The sequence below is a fragment of the Centruroides vittatus genome, unplaced genomic scaffold (assembly GCF_030686945.1).
Source record: "Centruroides vittatus isolate TY-2023 unplaced genomic scaffold, ASM3068694v2 contig_134, whole genome shotgun sequence".
Taxonomy (NCBI): domain Eukaryota; kingdom Metazoa; phylum Arthropoda; class Arachnida; order Scorpiones; family Buthidae; genus Centruroides; species Centruroides vittatus.
The window spans coordinates 969,818-986,435 of record NW_027120852.1 but is presented as its reverse complement, the minus strand read 5'-3'; the positions used below and the strand labels follow the sequence as shown (position 1 = coordinate 986,435).

At 35.7% G+C, this 16,618-nt stretch overlaps 1 protein-coding gene across 1 annotated transcript in view; it reads right to left on the bottom strand.

Moving 5' to 3' along the window:
- Positions 1-5,059: 5,059 nt before the first annotated feature.
- Positions 5,060-16,618, bottom strand: part of LOC136990773 (protein AF-9-like) — a 74,078-nt gene continuing 62,519 nt past the window's right edge. Inside the window, 3 exon segments of the mRNA XM_067289209.1 lie at positions 5,060-7,154; positions 7,156-7,179; positions 16,415-16,522. Coding sequence (XP_067145310.1) covers positions 5,949-7,154; positions 7,156-7,179; positions 16,415-16,522 — 1,338 coding nt within the window. The 3' untranslated portion in view covers positions 5,060-5,948.

The window sequence follows — 16,618 nt, the reverse complement described above, 5'->3', positions numbered from 1 at the left end:
CCTAATCGAGTCACTTAAATGAAAGTTGAAAAGCAAAGGACTAAGAACACAGCCCCGAGGCACACCTTTTCTTGTATAAAAAATTTCGTATTACCTTTCGCCGTGTGTACACGGGCAGAAGAAGAACTGTGCCAAAACATTAAACAATTGACAAATTTATAGCTTAATCCATTCTTCCACAACGTATGCCACAGAAGGTCTCTATCCAGAGAGTCGAAGGAAGAATGAAGATCCGCAAAGAAAGCATAGATTTTACTACGTTTCTTTCTCAATGCTTTTAGATAATCGTGGAAAAAATAAATATAATACCCACTGCCGAAAAACCCTTACGGAAACCAATGTGGAAGTCCGAAAATATCCCACGATTCTCAGCCCAGTCAATCTATTAACCAAAATTCTCCCAAATAGCTTCGATAAGACTGAGAAAAAGAAATACCACGATAATTTTGAGGAAGATTACGCGATCCTTTTTTAAAATAGGAAATATTTTACTAATGCGCCAATTTGCTGGAAAGGACCGAGTCGAGAAACTATCATTAAGCCAGGAAACTATATGATGGAATACATTTATAAAATTCAATCGGAACGCCGTCCACTCCAGGAGCTTTATTTCCTTTCATCTCAGCTAAAACAGACCTCACTTCATCTACAGACAGGGCCGGCCATCGAGGGGGTGCGGCGGATGCTACGCACCGGGGCCCCGCGATTGAGGGGGCCCCAACATTATCAAGAATGCAGTATTTTTAGTAATTTTTCTGAAGTAATTAATGTATTAGCAAGAACAAAATCACGCTTTAAATAAACATGCATTAATATATGTTCGTGTTTGTAAATTTTTTTATTTTAGAAAAACATTTGGACCCAAATAGTTTCTTGCACCCGGGCCCCTTTATCGAGAAGGCCGGCCCTGTCTACAGAAATATCAGAATCCAATATTCGATCTTCCCAAATAAAACAATGGTTGTATAACGACACATCGGGAATATAGGGTGACAGAACCACAAAGACGAAAAAAAATTATCATACCAGTCCAAATCTGGGTTTCTCGAGACCGAAGAACTATTCAACCTTCTGACAGTCCACCAGAACTTTCGCCTATCCTTAAAATTAGCATTATTCGCAATCGAGTGCAGAAATTTACGTTTCGTAGCCCTGCAAAGATTTTTTGCCAGATCCCCCAACTAAAGATAATTTTTAACCACTGGTTCGCAATACGTAGTCATCTTCCTCAGTTTATTTAATGCCCTATTCCTTTCAACTATTGCAGAGTAACACGCAGAATCAAACCAAGAAAATTGACAATTAACTTTTCTGTCAAGGCCAAGCTGGTTACCCACCAAAAAAAAGTGTATATATATATATATATATATATATATATGGCTGTTTTAAAATATCAAGATTAATTTGATCTTTATCTAAACACTGCCATTTTTGTAAAAAGACCGATCTAAATTTCGTACTTTATTCCACGTCATCCTTATTCCAAACTAATACGCAGTACTCATTTTACGAGAAGTGACGCAATCATTATTTTGATTGCCAACAATATCAAAGCAAATCGGAAAATGATCCAATTCCATTGTTATCTATAAAAAAAAAAAAGGTTTGATATACGTGGTACGATCCAAAAGTTCGGGGACTGCAGTAATCTACGACAACAAAAGCATGTATTTGAAGTTACAGCGTATGAAATGGATTCTACCAAACCACCTCTACGTGTTCGGGTTAATTTCACCCGCGTCATGTGATTAAATCGCGGGCGCTGCCGTTTTTTTCCGGAGATAGTTACCTTCGTTCCGCGACGTAATAAAAGTGGAGTTTCAAAAACAACATCCAACATTTCGACTTCGCCGTAGTAGAATCACCGTACACCTTTCTTAGCAATTTTAAAGTCTCCTTAAATGTTTTACCTAAACGCTGACAAAATTTAATGTTGGAGGTTGTTCTCGAAACTCCATTTTTATTACGTCGCGGAACAAAGGTAGCCATCTCCGGAAAAAAAAACGGCAGCGCTCGCGGTTTAATCACACGACACGGGTGAAATTAACCCGAACACGTAGAGGTGGTTTGGTAGAATCCATTTCATACGCTGTAACTTCAAATACATGCTTTTGTTGTCGTAGATTACTGCAGTCCCCGAACTTTTGGATCGTACTACGTAGTTCAACAAATTAACAGTAAGATGTATTAACAGCTAATCAATTACCGACGAACTCCTAGGACCAACAAAAGTAAATTCGCCAAACTTGCCCCCGAACATTTCTGCCATTTAAAACAACCAAATTCTTTGTTCGCAGAATTTAAAAATTTTTTACCGCAAACACTTAAAATTGTGTCTTTAGAATATCTTTCAAATCGCCATAACGAAGAATCCCTCAAAATAGGTTTTAGCCATCGCCGTTCGCAGAGGCCAATTCTAGAATTACATTCGTCACAAATAATAGCGAGGTTGAGGCCGAAGTTTTAAACGCGAAAACGTGTACGTCGGACGTTCGGCGCCGCTTTCCCGTAAGCCTAGAAGTTTAAAAATGGCGTTTGGAATGTCGAGCACAATTCCACCGACTTTCCAAACACCATAGTCAAACTTCTAGGCTTACAGAAAAGGGGCTCCGAACGTCCGACTTACACGTTTTCGCGTTTAAAACTTCGGCCTCAACCTGGCTAATAACTTTCTGATCGTCTATCGTCAGTTCCAATCTAGACAAAATTTCCATGCCAGTAGATAAATACAAAAGAAAGTCTTCTTCCGAGTTTTGATATCAATAATTAAGAAGAATTTATCTTTCAAAAGTATATTATATTTATAAGTAGTCTTTACGAAAACAGCCATCCACCCATCAAGCCGCCTCTCCGAGAAACGCGAAATCCGGGCACATAAATAAATTCAAACAGATCCGAAGTCTCGGCCGACACTAACCTTAAATCCTCATTCCGCCACGTCTCCGAGAGAAAAACAAACTCAGATTGCTTGATATAAGACCAAAACGTCTTCGGTTTATTCATTATTCCAGCAGTCCAAACCAAAAAATTCGCACCAGAACTACGTCAAAACGTACCTGCGTTTTCCACCAATTTATCTCGATAGTTATTGATACGTTTTACCATCAATCACTATCAGATTTTTTTTTTAACAATCGACTTAGCCCCAGTTTCTTTTTTCTCTTAATGCCCCTCTAACTCGCTCGGGATTGTCATCGTTTATATAAATACCCGAACCTTTAAGCCTATTAGCTCTTCCTTTTATGAAAAACTTATCTTTACGATCGAAGAAGCCACAAAATATGTCTCGACTAGATAAGCCATCTCCGGGGAGTCGACCTCCCGGAGACGGCTTACCTAGTCTAAAAACTCTATCAATACTCGCATTTTCCACCTCGAGCGAATGCCTAAACAAATCTATCACCGGTGACTTCGTTATCTCATCGTTTTCATCGGTAATTTCCTTAACTCCCGCAACTATATTATTATTACGTCTACTAAAACATTCAAATTGCAGAATCGCACTCGAGACAGTGGGCAATTGTAACTCGAGTCGATTAATAGTGGTAGAAATAGGCGAAGTAGGTCCACTAGAATCTGTCTTTTTCAATTGTTCCACTCGCGTTTCCAAATCCACTAACGCCTGGTCTCTAAATTCTCAACCCATACCCGAAGGCGATCTAATCGCCAGATCAAATTATCCAATTTATCATTCGGACTCCGGTTCATTTCAATCGAGGTAGCAGACCCTCTTTCGCCTCAAAGTCACCTTCTAGCAGTCGGTCGACATTTAAATTACCAATAAATACCCCGAGAGAGACGAGACTTAGTTCTACGCGAATGATAGTCCACAGAATTTAAGTCTTCCGCTTTGTAGCCATAAATCTTACCTGGAAAAATACGAAAATAAGAAATTTACAAAACAGATTAGCGAGAGGTGGTCACGGCCAATCGGCACCCACTATTAATTAAAATGTTCGAATCATTATGTCTTTTATGAATTAATTACGTTCGTTTTTACAGCGATGGAGGAGTGGTTTTCGATGAAAAATAAATTTTTAAACAAAATTGCCATCAGAAGGGAATCTCGCAACCTAATTTCGCCACGTAGTTCAGAGATGTTTCTTCCTCGCTAACTTTCAGTTCCTGGTCGAACTATCGTCCGCCCGCCATCACTACTACTTGACAAGATTTCCGACGCACTTTGCAATGTTTATCTTCCGCCATCTACCTTATACCGATTCGAGCCAAGTGGTACGAATAAAATTAGGATTTCTAAAATTTTATATCGTCTTTTACTTTTTGTCACTCGATGCTTGTTTTATACGGTGTAGCCTAATTGTTTTGTCGGGGCAGTAATCTCGTACCGTATAGCATTATTTAACAATTTTAAGTGAATAAATTTCCGATATAATTATCTTCCCGGCCCCGACGTGTAACACGTAACGAGACATATCGCAACTAAGGTCAGTTTTTTTAAAAGTTAGGCTAGGCGACCAGATTTAGACCCCTCCCCTTTGTAGTCCGCGGGCTTTCTCTCTTCAACCGGGATAAGTGGTTTGAGAATGTTCTCATTGTCCCGTATTAATTAACATTCTACACAACTTTTGGCTGCAAATTTACTCTATACATAAAGAAGACGTTACGAGAAAATTCCTCGTGTACGCAAATAGATGGAATATGGAAAGCTATAAATCTATCCGAGTATTTAGTTAAGAGCTTTTATTTGTACACCGATATATAAAAATCGATTTACCATTAATTATAAAACGAAAAAAAGAATTCCACGGAACAATCCGAAAAACTTAAGAGTCGGTTGTCGGCCCCGCAATTAGGGCACGGCACGGCGCATCCGGCCGATCTCGACGATTGACGGAAATAGGCACGGGCAGGCCCATTGGTTTCTTCGGCCAATCGTCGTTCGTATTTCTCTCGATATTTAAATTGAAATTTACGTCGGAACGGAAAACCCACGTAATTTTCCGGAAGAAACTCCGTGGATATTTAATGGTAAAACTGTACTTGTTTTACCGGCGCATTCGTAATCGGCGGAAAAACGACGAGAGAAAAGAAAAACAAGTTTTCGGTAATTTAATAAAATCATTAGATTTACTCAACAATATATTATACAATTACACAAATTAAGCCGATAATTAACAGTTTTAGTACTTAACTAAAGATACGAAAACATTAGGAACAAAATCGGATAACTCGCCACCGTCGCCTGTCGGGGGACGGTTTTGGCACTGAACCCGGGACACTTCTTTCGAAGCCAACTAAACACTCGAACGGTCCCGACGAAACGAAAAGTATACATTACACCCGGACGTAACGTAACGCGGAGTGTACCGAATCGAACGAATGGCGTGGTTAAAAGAATCACTTATTCTCGAAAAAAATTCGGTCGGTTTTATCACAGATACTTAAAAAATGCATTCCGTCGACCACGCAGCCGCCAGGGGCGTGGCCGACTAAGGGACTCGAACGAGTCTCAACTAAAAGAGGTAGATCGGCACGGGCCATCGATCGAACCGCTCTCTCCGGACGCTCCAACTTCGATTCCACGAGAAAAGTAAGAAAATAAAAACAAGGTCGAGACGAAATTCGGCCAGAGTCGCGTCCATCCTCCACCAATTTTCCCGGCACTTGGAGCCCTTTTTGGCAAACCCAAAAGAATATTCAAAATAGGTCTTTAGAAAGGCGTTAAGACGTCTTCCAACGCCGCCCGGCGGAACGATTTGTGGTTAAAAAAGAACGGACACTCCCACTCTTAAAAACCGTTTACTTTGCGTGGAATCGCGTATAAAATTGGAAACGCGCGACGCGGCCGGACATTTTAAAACGCGATTTATCACAGCTGGAACGAATAATTACATTTGGCGCGAGTCGGACCGCCGACCGACGTCCGGTTTCTCTTTCGGGACCGGGTGCGGCGGCACTTTGGCACGTGCCCGACCCCCCACCGCCCATCACTTGACCGTCAGGCAACTCTGCAGTTTGCGAACGGTGGACTGGTCCAGGAGACAGAGGTCGAAGTCGAAAGACGATCTGGAGATGTTGTAGCGTCCCGTCTCCTCGATGACGTCGACGATCTTCTGCAGCAGTTGCCGGTCTCTCAGGGCCATGATCTGCCGCTGCAGCGCCACCAGTTCTTTCAGATACGAAGACTCCATCTGCTTCTTCTTCTCTTCCTCGTCCTTCTTGTTGGCCTGTTTGCCGGCCACCTCCTTCCTGCTTTTGTTGTTGCCCTCGCCCTCCTCTTTCCTGGCCTTGGCCTGTTCCTTCTTCGCCCTCCCCGGCTTCTCCGCCTCCTCCTTCACGCTCCGGGCCCAGGCCTCTTCCTCCTTCGCCGGCACCGGGACCGGAACCGTTTCCGCTTCCTCCCTGCCGCGGTCGGGCTCCGGGCCGGGCTCGGGCGGAGGGGAGTCGGGTCGGACGGGAGACGGGGGGTCGCTGGAGAGGGGGGAGAGCAGGTCCTTCTCCATCTCGGCCATCATGGTGGCCAAGGGACCGTGGCTGCCGCCCGGCGGCACGGGCGACAGGCTGAGGCTGGACGAAGGGCTGCTGCCCACCTCCTCCCGCTCGCCCCGGTCGGGGGCCTCTCCCGCCACGGGGGGCTGTGGTTCCTCGGGCGTCTTGCACCGCTCCGTCTCCTGGGGCCCGCCAGCCGTCTTCCGGATGTCCGGAGAGGCGCAGTTGCCGGGCTCCGGAGTGGCCTTCTTGTGTTTGGACGATTTGGCCTTGTCCTTGGAGCGCTCCTTCTTGCCACTCGCTCGCTCTTCGTCCATCGCCCTGTTCTTGCGTTTGTCCTTACTCTTCGACTCTTTGCTCTTCGTCTTGCAGCCGTCTTTTCTGTCCCCCGCCGCCGACAGCACCGAGCTGTTTTCCGACGAGGTGGAGGCGCTGCGGGGCCTCTTCTTGCCGGGAATGCCTTCCGCGTTCCGTCCGAAGGGGGGAGAAGTGTGTCTCTTCAGTCCGGATTGTTTGCCCTCCTTCTCCGGGTGTTTGCCGCTCTTGGCCGGCTTCTGTTCTTTAGTCTCCTTTTCCGTAAAACCTTTCTCCTTCGATACTCGAGCGCTCTTGCAGTCTTTCGCTGCATTCTGGACGCCGCCGGAAGAGTGGGCATTCGTCGACGTTTTGAGGGATTTGTGATTCGACGAACTTTTTGTGGCCGCTTTGATGGACCGCATTGCCGCTTTCCTACGAATAAAAAAGGAACGGTCATTTTAACACATCGATACATTATTATAAAATATAAAGAATATTGAATCGCATTCGTCATACCGGGATAACCAATTATATGTAAAATAGTAATTGCTGTTTTGAGAGACAGAGAAGCGTGCGACACTCGACTCGTCCACATCCACTTTATTTTCTTACAGTTCATTAAGAAAATAAAGTGGATGTGGAAAAGTCCAGTGTCTCAAAACGTAATATAAAAAAAGGCACAGAGAAGACAGTAATTGCATTGATCCTATGAAAAGTAACCATCCGCTTATTAATGAAAATAGCCGATTTTTCAAATTTTAAATCTTTATATTAATGGATCTGGAGAAAATGCAACGAATATTATTCGTTGTTCAAAATGTCGACAGATTATTTTAAATGTAGCATTACTTAGATCCAGTTTGGTATTGCAGTTCTTTTATCGCACGTCTGCACACAAACGAGTATTTATTTCTGCCAAAATCGGTAGTAAAAAGATATGCCCGAGATTATTCGTCAATTTCTCGTGCGATAACCGAATCGTTCGCATTCGGTGTCTAAATCGCAGTCTAACCACCAAACTGCAGTAAATTTGATAGTAATATTTTCTGAATACAAAATTTCGACTCTAATAATTATTACGGTAAAACCTCGATTTAATGGACAAAATTTTTGGTCGGTACGTTGTACGCGTAAAGTAACACCCTGATAATTTTAAAAAATGCTTTTAATACGTAATTGAACTGGTTTTTTTCAAATCCAAGAGTCACTACTCATAAAAAGTACTTTCCAAAAATACATGTTTGTTTATTTCGATTTATTACAACCTCAAAACTATGGCGAGTACATAAACAATAATAAAGAAGATTTAATTATTATGCCTTTGTGTCCTTTTTAACTCTATTTAAAATTTATTTTGTATACTAGTACTTTCTATATATTAAACAGATGAACTAAATAAAGAACATTATTTTTGATCTGTAAGACTAAATATCTGCATCCATAATTTCCAGTATAATAAGTCCTGTTAATATATAGAAAGTACTAGTATACAAAATCAATTTTAAATAGAATAATAAAGAAGACTTTTCTGTGAAATTAAACTTCTCGTACGTACTTAATTTTAATTACACATACCTATCTACACAAGTTAAAGTGCACAAACTAACTAATTTGATAATTTTTTAACACGCGTATTGGGAAAATCCATTTACCTAACAGACTTTCGACTTTAACTGATACCCCTTGCCAGAATTAGTGTTATATCGAGTATATAGAATATAAAAATAGGTAATAAAGAATATAGTATTTTTATCGTTATTTCTGAATAAAAATTGCTGATAAATTAAAACAATTACTAATATCCAATATTAACATAGTCGGACTGTTGAATATCAACAATTTGTATTTTCATCCTAAAGTTTAAAAAAAAATATCTCTCTTTTGTTTATAAAAAATAATGCAGAGTAAATGCTAGTCAAAGTTGCTCGGTGACGGTCCACGATATTAATTGCCACTCCATAAAGAATTTCCAGAAAAGAAAACATGACATTAAATAATGTTTTCGGATACTAATTGTGTGTGTACATGTACGTACACACATACAGTACATACACCTAAATATGAAGATTCCGTTATGCCAGAATCCTGACAAATTGAGGAAAACATTTATAGTTTTCCACATCAATTGTCCTACATATTCTAACCACATTGAGAAATTTTATTTTGGAAATAGTAGTTATATCTGTGAGAACAGTGGTTAATAAAAATTTAATAATAATAAAACAATTGTATATAAAGTTCCTTGTTATAATTGTCGAAGTACTGTACAACTGATGGATACACAAACAAACAGAAAACAAGACAGGATAAATAAGCATAACATATGAATGTGTAAATATATTTTTGATCGGAAGTTAAAAATCGACGGGTTTAAAACTGTAAGAAACTTCCCATCCGAAAAGCTACGGCTCTGTCAAACCTCGATTCCACTTACAAATTTCTGGCAGTCGTGGCAAGAGATGGCAGCGTATGTTTGGCAACAAAGATACTAAACTTTCATTCCACCAGAGGTGATAACACTTGCAGTTATGCAATTAGACAAAGCTGGTTAAAAACAATACGTTGGCCAATTAAATATACCGTCACACTTTCACGTATGGAATGGCTCCTGTTGTTCGGCATGGCAAGCCACTAGAGTAGACGATCTGTGAGATTGTTTTCGTAGTAACCACCGCTACAGCTGGAAATGTGCAAGTGGAATCAAAACTATATATCGAAATCAAAATAATTAAAATTTTTATAAGGCTTAATAATAACTGTTCTGTTTTTGATCACTTATTTCCAATTCTTCAGTAAATCAACACAGAAAACTTTCACTCTAGTTAGTCAAACCACCTTGATTAACTAAACTACTTAAGTAAAAGCTAACCATTTGAGAAAGTAAATAGAATGAAAATAAATCAATGTTAAATATGACATAATCGTACAAAAAAATTGAAACACAATGACAAATTTAGAGTAATAACTTATGCATGTATGTATATATATACTGTATACATACATACAGTATATATATATATATATATATATAATGTAAAACATATACTGTATGTATATATATATATACAGTATATGTTTTATATATCTCATGAAATATATAACTATATAAAACACATAAGCAACAACAAATTCTTTGCTGTTTTGTTATTTTACATTATTCAAACTCATAAGTGATACTATTATATGGACACAACTATTAACTAATTTTGCAATTTTACTGCAATCTTTTGACTGTTTCCTACATTAAACAGTCAGATCAAGAAGATAGTAGTAAAAGGTACAAGAACCCTTTCTAGAGCATGATTAAGATGTCGTGAAAGAAGTGTGTGTTCCTCCCTACCTATTTATGGAAAGCCGGGGAAGGTTTGGTTAGCCAGTCCCACACCCACTTTACATCTAAAGATCGAGCTCCAGATACAGTTGGAAAGTAGGCCGGGTGGAATCTGAACCTGAACAAAGTGCAAAAGACAAACTTATTGCCACTGCTTATTGTTTGGCACTATACTAAAGACCCAATATATACTTACTAAGTCTTTAATATTTATTGGGGTGATCAAACAGTAACTTTATAAGGTCTACAATTTAACTAAAAACTAAAGTGCTGTTGACTGCAACTCTAATGTAAATACTCTGAAAAACAATTTATCAATTATCCTACGTAGGAAGATTGAAATGATCCAGACCGGCAATAGTGAACAGTTAGAATGATGTATAAATATGGGAAAGTTGTGAATCAGCATTTCCAAATGATGACTAAGTCAGAAAAGTGGTCTTGAGAATTCCAAACAGTTATTCAATTTTTGTGGGAAAAAGCACACAAAAAGATTTCACCTGCTGAAATTCATCATTAACTTATCAACAGTACATAGTACATCAACATCAACAATACATAGAGACAATGTCAGTCCAATCAAAGTGTGTTGGAAGCTTACATGTGGACAAAAAAATGTGAGCAACAAAAGCAAACAGTGAGTGTCCAAGCTGCGACAATCAATTCTTGTACCGTTTCGTCAATGCCACAAGAATTGATGAAATGGTCTAGATTGGCGGTTTGCAACCTTTCTGACCTAACAGATTACTAAACTCAAATTTTGAATCCCATGGACCGCTATCATGAATTTTTTTAAACGATACAAAATCTGTAGAATAATGATCATAAAAGTTCAAATTTACTATATTAATATGAAACTTGCTTGTTTAATTATAACAAATTAATGCAAGCCTACAGTTCGTTGCTGCTTGTTTGAAATAAGTTTATGGATTCTTAGCTTTTTTCCACCAAGGACGACAATCGCATCATAATACTGTTTTATTCATTATTTATTGATAACAGTCACTGTATCTGGTTTTAGATTTGAATAAAAAGAACCTCAATGAGTGAAAAATGCAATTAAGCATTTTGTAATACTTAGAGTAACCTTCAGTTGATCAATGTCCAAATTTCTCCACAGACAACCCAAATTTCCAAATTTTCTCACCGAACATCAACGGTCCAAGGACCACCGGTTGCAAACCACTGGTCTATATCACTTTGCATACAGACAGACTAAATTTGCTGCAGGTATTTTGACGAGATGTTCATTATTCTGCCCAAATTTGATTTCTTTTCTTTTTAGTTACTGTTTTCCATTAATGAAATAAAAGCAGTCATTGCCGGACTGCAGCAACAGAAACAAAAATTTTTTGAAGACATGATGACAGAATGATATGCTCACTACACACTGTGATAAATGCTTGGAATGCCGGGTGATTTTGTTTCAGATAGTATGATTAAAGATAAATCCTTTATACTTTCATCTTTGCAATAAAAGTATGTCCTGGTTATTGGCTTTGTACTTTTTAATCATGTCATAATAAGAGTAAATTTAAGTAAATATACCAAAGAAATTTAACACAGTCAATAAAGTTATTCTTAATTCAAGTCATAAGAATGCCAAAAACAAAACTTCTTTACTTGATGATATGCTTCTAAAAATCTTATTTTTAGTTATTTTTTTCTTGTTTTAACTCTGTTCAAAAACATTTGATTGTATTCAAGAAACAGAATCTTAAAAAGTTTGACGCAATAAAAGTGTGTAAATAAAATAATTTATACAAAACAATGAATTAAACAACAATTATTTATAAATTTTTTTTTTTGGGAGGCATTTAAAATACTAAATTCTTCTTGATACTATATAGATAATTAGACAGATGAATGGACAAAAGCATTAACTACTCTGTATTATATCTGTCAACAAAGTCCCTCAAATACAGATGATATTTTGCTTACATGGAACATTCAACTGTGGACAGTTAGGTCCATGCAGCCTATTATAATCTGCATGTTTATGTCAAATAAGAATAAACTTTTAGCAAAATATATAACGATACTGCAGTGCTATCTAATTTAAAGAATTAAAAAATTTATCTTCCCCCACAAATTAAAGATGAAAACTTAAACAGGCTATTGTATTTGAGTAAATCTTCCAAAGAAAATGGACAAATGCTTGTTTATTGTTTTTACATTATTTTCATATGTACAATACATTTCGGTGCTGAAGTTCGCCTTATATTTTATTAACAATAGCAATGTGCAAACTTCAATATCATGGCCATATATGTTATATGTGCTGATTTAATGCTCTGACATAAATAAATGTTTGTCTACTACTTCACAAAAGACATTCCTAAAAATCTGTCATCTTGTTTACATTAAAACCAATTTCAAAAATGTAATTATCAATTCATTCCTGGATTATCCAAATGCAAAATGATGTCGTTTATCTTTGTATAAAATTCTTCACACAGTTAATTGAGACAACCAAGGCCACATATCGCTTTCTGGTTCACGGTGAGCTGCTTCTAAAATTTTTCCCACAGAACCTTGGAGAAAAATAAACCATAATAAAATATTCACTAATTAACTTAATTTTATTTTGCATAAATTTTATTAAACATGTACAACTGTTTATTTAATCTGGTAGCTGCATGATTTGTATTCCATTGTTAATATGGCTGTAATGCAAGCTAATAAAACAGCAGGATTAATGTTCATATTTCATATATCATTTTTTAAATTTAACAGTTATCATCATCAAACATTGAATGATTTCAATCCTTGGAAAAGTTCCAAAACTATGTTAATGTTGAATGCTATTCATTTGGATATACACTGCAAATGCTTGTTTGTTTGATTAATTATTTTTCCTATGATATTTACTATAAAATGTATCAAACTCCATTATTTACATCATATGTAAGAATTTCAATTACTATTAATTGCAAAATCTCTTATTGGTTTCACTTTCTGGAAACAATGAAGAACAACAATGCCAAAAACTAAACTTTTGATTAATTAAAGCCAAGTTAATAATTAGATATGAAGTAATTTGTCTAAAGGTAAGCTGTAAAGATGCCATCTTGTGATAATTTTAATAAATTAATTTTAATTTAGAATTTCTGGAAGAAAAGAATTGGACCAGAGTAGGACTATAAATGCCCTGTATGGTTATATCTAAATTAATAGTTCTGGAAGCAAAGATTGGACAGGATAACTGGCAATACATCTGCATGGTATACAGGAGTTGTAGGTTAAAGTTCCACTTCAGACTGATTCTTTTCTTCATAAATTCTAAATTAAAATTAATAAATAAATAAGATATAACTGGAGAATAAGAAATAGTAATAAACAGATCATCTTATGACTCCAGCAGTAGATTTACTAAATCATAATGTTTTTGACCTAATACAATAGGCCTTCATTGATGAATTACACCAATAAAAAAAAAAAAAAAAAATACATTTCCATTTGAAAGTTAATAGCTTTAAACAATTAAAAGATCAGTTAAACATAATAAGGCAGCATAACAAAAGATACAGCCTAACAACATAATGCAATCTGTATTAAATGCTAATAGTTGGCTATCTGAGATTAGCATTTAATACAGATTAGAATAAGGAGTTAGAAATGCATGAGATGATAATACATAATGCAATATTCTTGCAAGCTTGGAATTAGGATGCTATCTTTACAGTAATGGTTTCCAGCCCATGTGCTGTAGCAGACCCATGCACTTCTTATAGGTGTGCTACAAAATTCAAAAAAAAAAAAAAAAAAAAAAAGTGCAGGATATGAATTGTGTTTTGCTTATGCATATTTGATGAAACAATGGCTTCTTGGTATGCCACCAAAAATTGTGTGCGTGCCAATAACTCAAAAAGGATGAGAATTATTACATTAATTTTCATTTTTCACCAATCATTGTTTTGCTTCTTCAGTATTTTAGAAAAGCATATCAAAATCATCATCAAATGAAGTATATATATTATATAATCTAACGCAAACACACAACAGTATATTATCATAATAAACAAGAAAACAGTAATCGGCAACAAACTAATACTTTCAAAGTACATATTTCATGGTTTGCAGTGGACTCCAAAAAAGTTGCTCAATTGGCATGTGGAAGATGCAATGTTTTCGAATAAATACACAAGTGGAAGTAAGTTACTTTTGAAATAACATAAAGGTTTGCAATTTGCTAACAATAGTAAATAAGTCTTTTTGAAAATAAAATAACACAATATTATATACTTCTGTTAAAGTATAACATCAAAGCACTGTTAGTTCACACTGTCATTCTTGAAGATAAGTTGTTGTGGAAACAGGCTCTTCAATTAATCTTGTGTAAATATTAAATTAAAGATATTAAGATTTTAAAAAGCAAAGATGGTCAATACTCCCATCACTCGATCTGGTTCTTATTTTAGTACTGAAAAGTCCCGCTACTGAAAATGCCCTTTCCGATTCAACCGACGTGGGTGGAATCGTCTTTAATGCGTTTAAGAGAAGACGGATGTTACGTGTTTTTCACCCGTAGCCTGGAAGATTTCTAGTTCGTTTTCGAGATGCGTTACAGTACTTCTTTTGTTGTCTAGTATTCTTGATTTGTCCATCTCGGTTGCTTTAATAGCGGCATCGAGCTTATAGCCCGACAATTCGACAGTTCATTTAGCTTTAATAATCAGATTTATAAAGAAAAACTTCGTACTCATTTCTATCCTTGTCCAATTTGCATAATCTGGCATAATGCAGTTATTCAAGTTACTGGGCATGGTTAAAAATTAAGACAGCATCATCACAATTATTCAGGATATTACAGGTTCTGACAAGTAGAGAATTTTCAGAATCCTGCCACAAATAGGCTACACATTGATAATTAACAATCTGTGACATGCCATAACAAGCAAAAATTTTAAAAATGAATAAGAAGGCTTAAAAGTAATAAATACAAATGTATTCTGACAGTTTATGAGTTAATTATACTTTCTATTTGCAAAATTTCCAAAACCTTAACACAAAATAAGAAAGAAAAAAACTTTTAAGAAATTTATGGAATTTCCTAGGATGAAAAGAACATCCCGGTTGAAAAAACAGCCAAGATCCCATTAGAGAAACTGTATTTCTAATCAACAGATTTTTACGTATTAATAAATTAATGCATTTACTAAAATTTTTGTTACTTACAAAAAGTTAAAAATGTTCATAAACCATTGCATCAGCAAAAACAGATTTTAAATATGTTTGAATTCCATTTTTTATTCTTTTTTATGTTAGCCCGAAGAATTTCTTTAATAGAGCATGAAAATACTTCCATATTTTCTTAAAATTTTATGATTTAATATTGTTTTATTTATTTTTCTGCTATATTCCAAATCTACAGCTCTAAAATAATATTGTCAAGTAACTGTTATAAGTCTGAAATTACATAAAAAATCCAGTTATATCGTCTTTCATTTAAGTATGTGTAATTATTATTTTTACATATTTTTAAATAGCGAGTAAATGAATACGAATGTCATGCAATTAAATATTTTTTTAGAATTGATATAAATTAATCTCTATAAAAATGCATTTTCCTTAATTTTTCTAAGCTTATGCTAGTTTTACATCTGCTAATTCAGATAGTGGCTTTAATAATATTTAGCATCTGTATTCATAATCCACAATCCAAAGTCAGAGTTGTTAGTTAACTGATTAATGTTTATTTTACTTTAAGTATGCAAATGATTATTAGTTTACTTCTAATTCCATCTCTCGACCTAATACTGCAAACGTAGATATTAAATATTATCAAGCTTGTTAATTATATATGTATGAAATGTGTAGGCTGTTAAGTCAATTTAAATCAAACACGATATAAGTTACTTATAATCAGTCAAATATTTTATGTAATTTCTATAACTTTAGTATATTGCATAAAATAAAACTATTATATAATAATTTTGTAAAAAATTTTGCATCAATATATCACGCTTCATATTTAAAAATATAATCAAATCTGTTAAACTCAAAATCTGAAAATTCAGATTTTAATTTTGAAATCTTTTTACTGAAATATATTAAATATAATAATTTTGTGTAAAGATATTTTCTGGTTCTTAGAAAAATGAGAACAAGAACCTCATTTTCTTTGCAACAGCATATTATAGTAGAACCGGTTATTGTTGCTAAACCAAATTCGTCAATCGTCATTGTAAGAATAATCTGTCTTTGATTGTTTTTATAAGTTATTCTGATGATGTAAAATTGACACCTTTTAAAATATTGAAATTTGTTTGAGTTTCGAGACGACTGCGCTCACAAAATATTTATTTTTAAGAGCTTAAAAAAAATAAAAATTACTTTAGATTTTCCTGTATGATCAGGAGATGGTCTAGTCTTTATTGGGGTACCAAATATATCGGTAAAAGGTTGACTAATCCTTGACACGCTCGTTTGATTTTTTAATTCCTAAAGAAAGAAAAATATTAATAATAATAAAGATGCAAAACTGAAGAAAAAAAATCATTAAAATAAAAATTAATATTCAAAATGAATGCTATATTT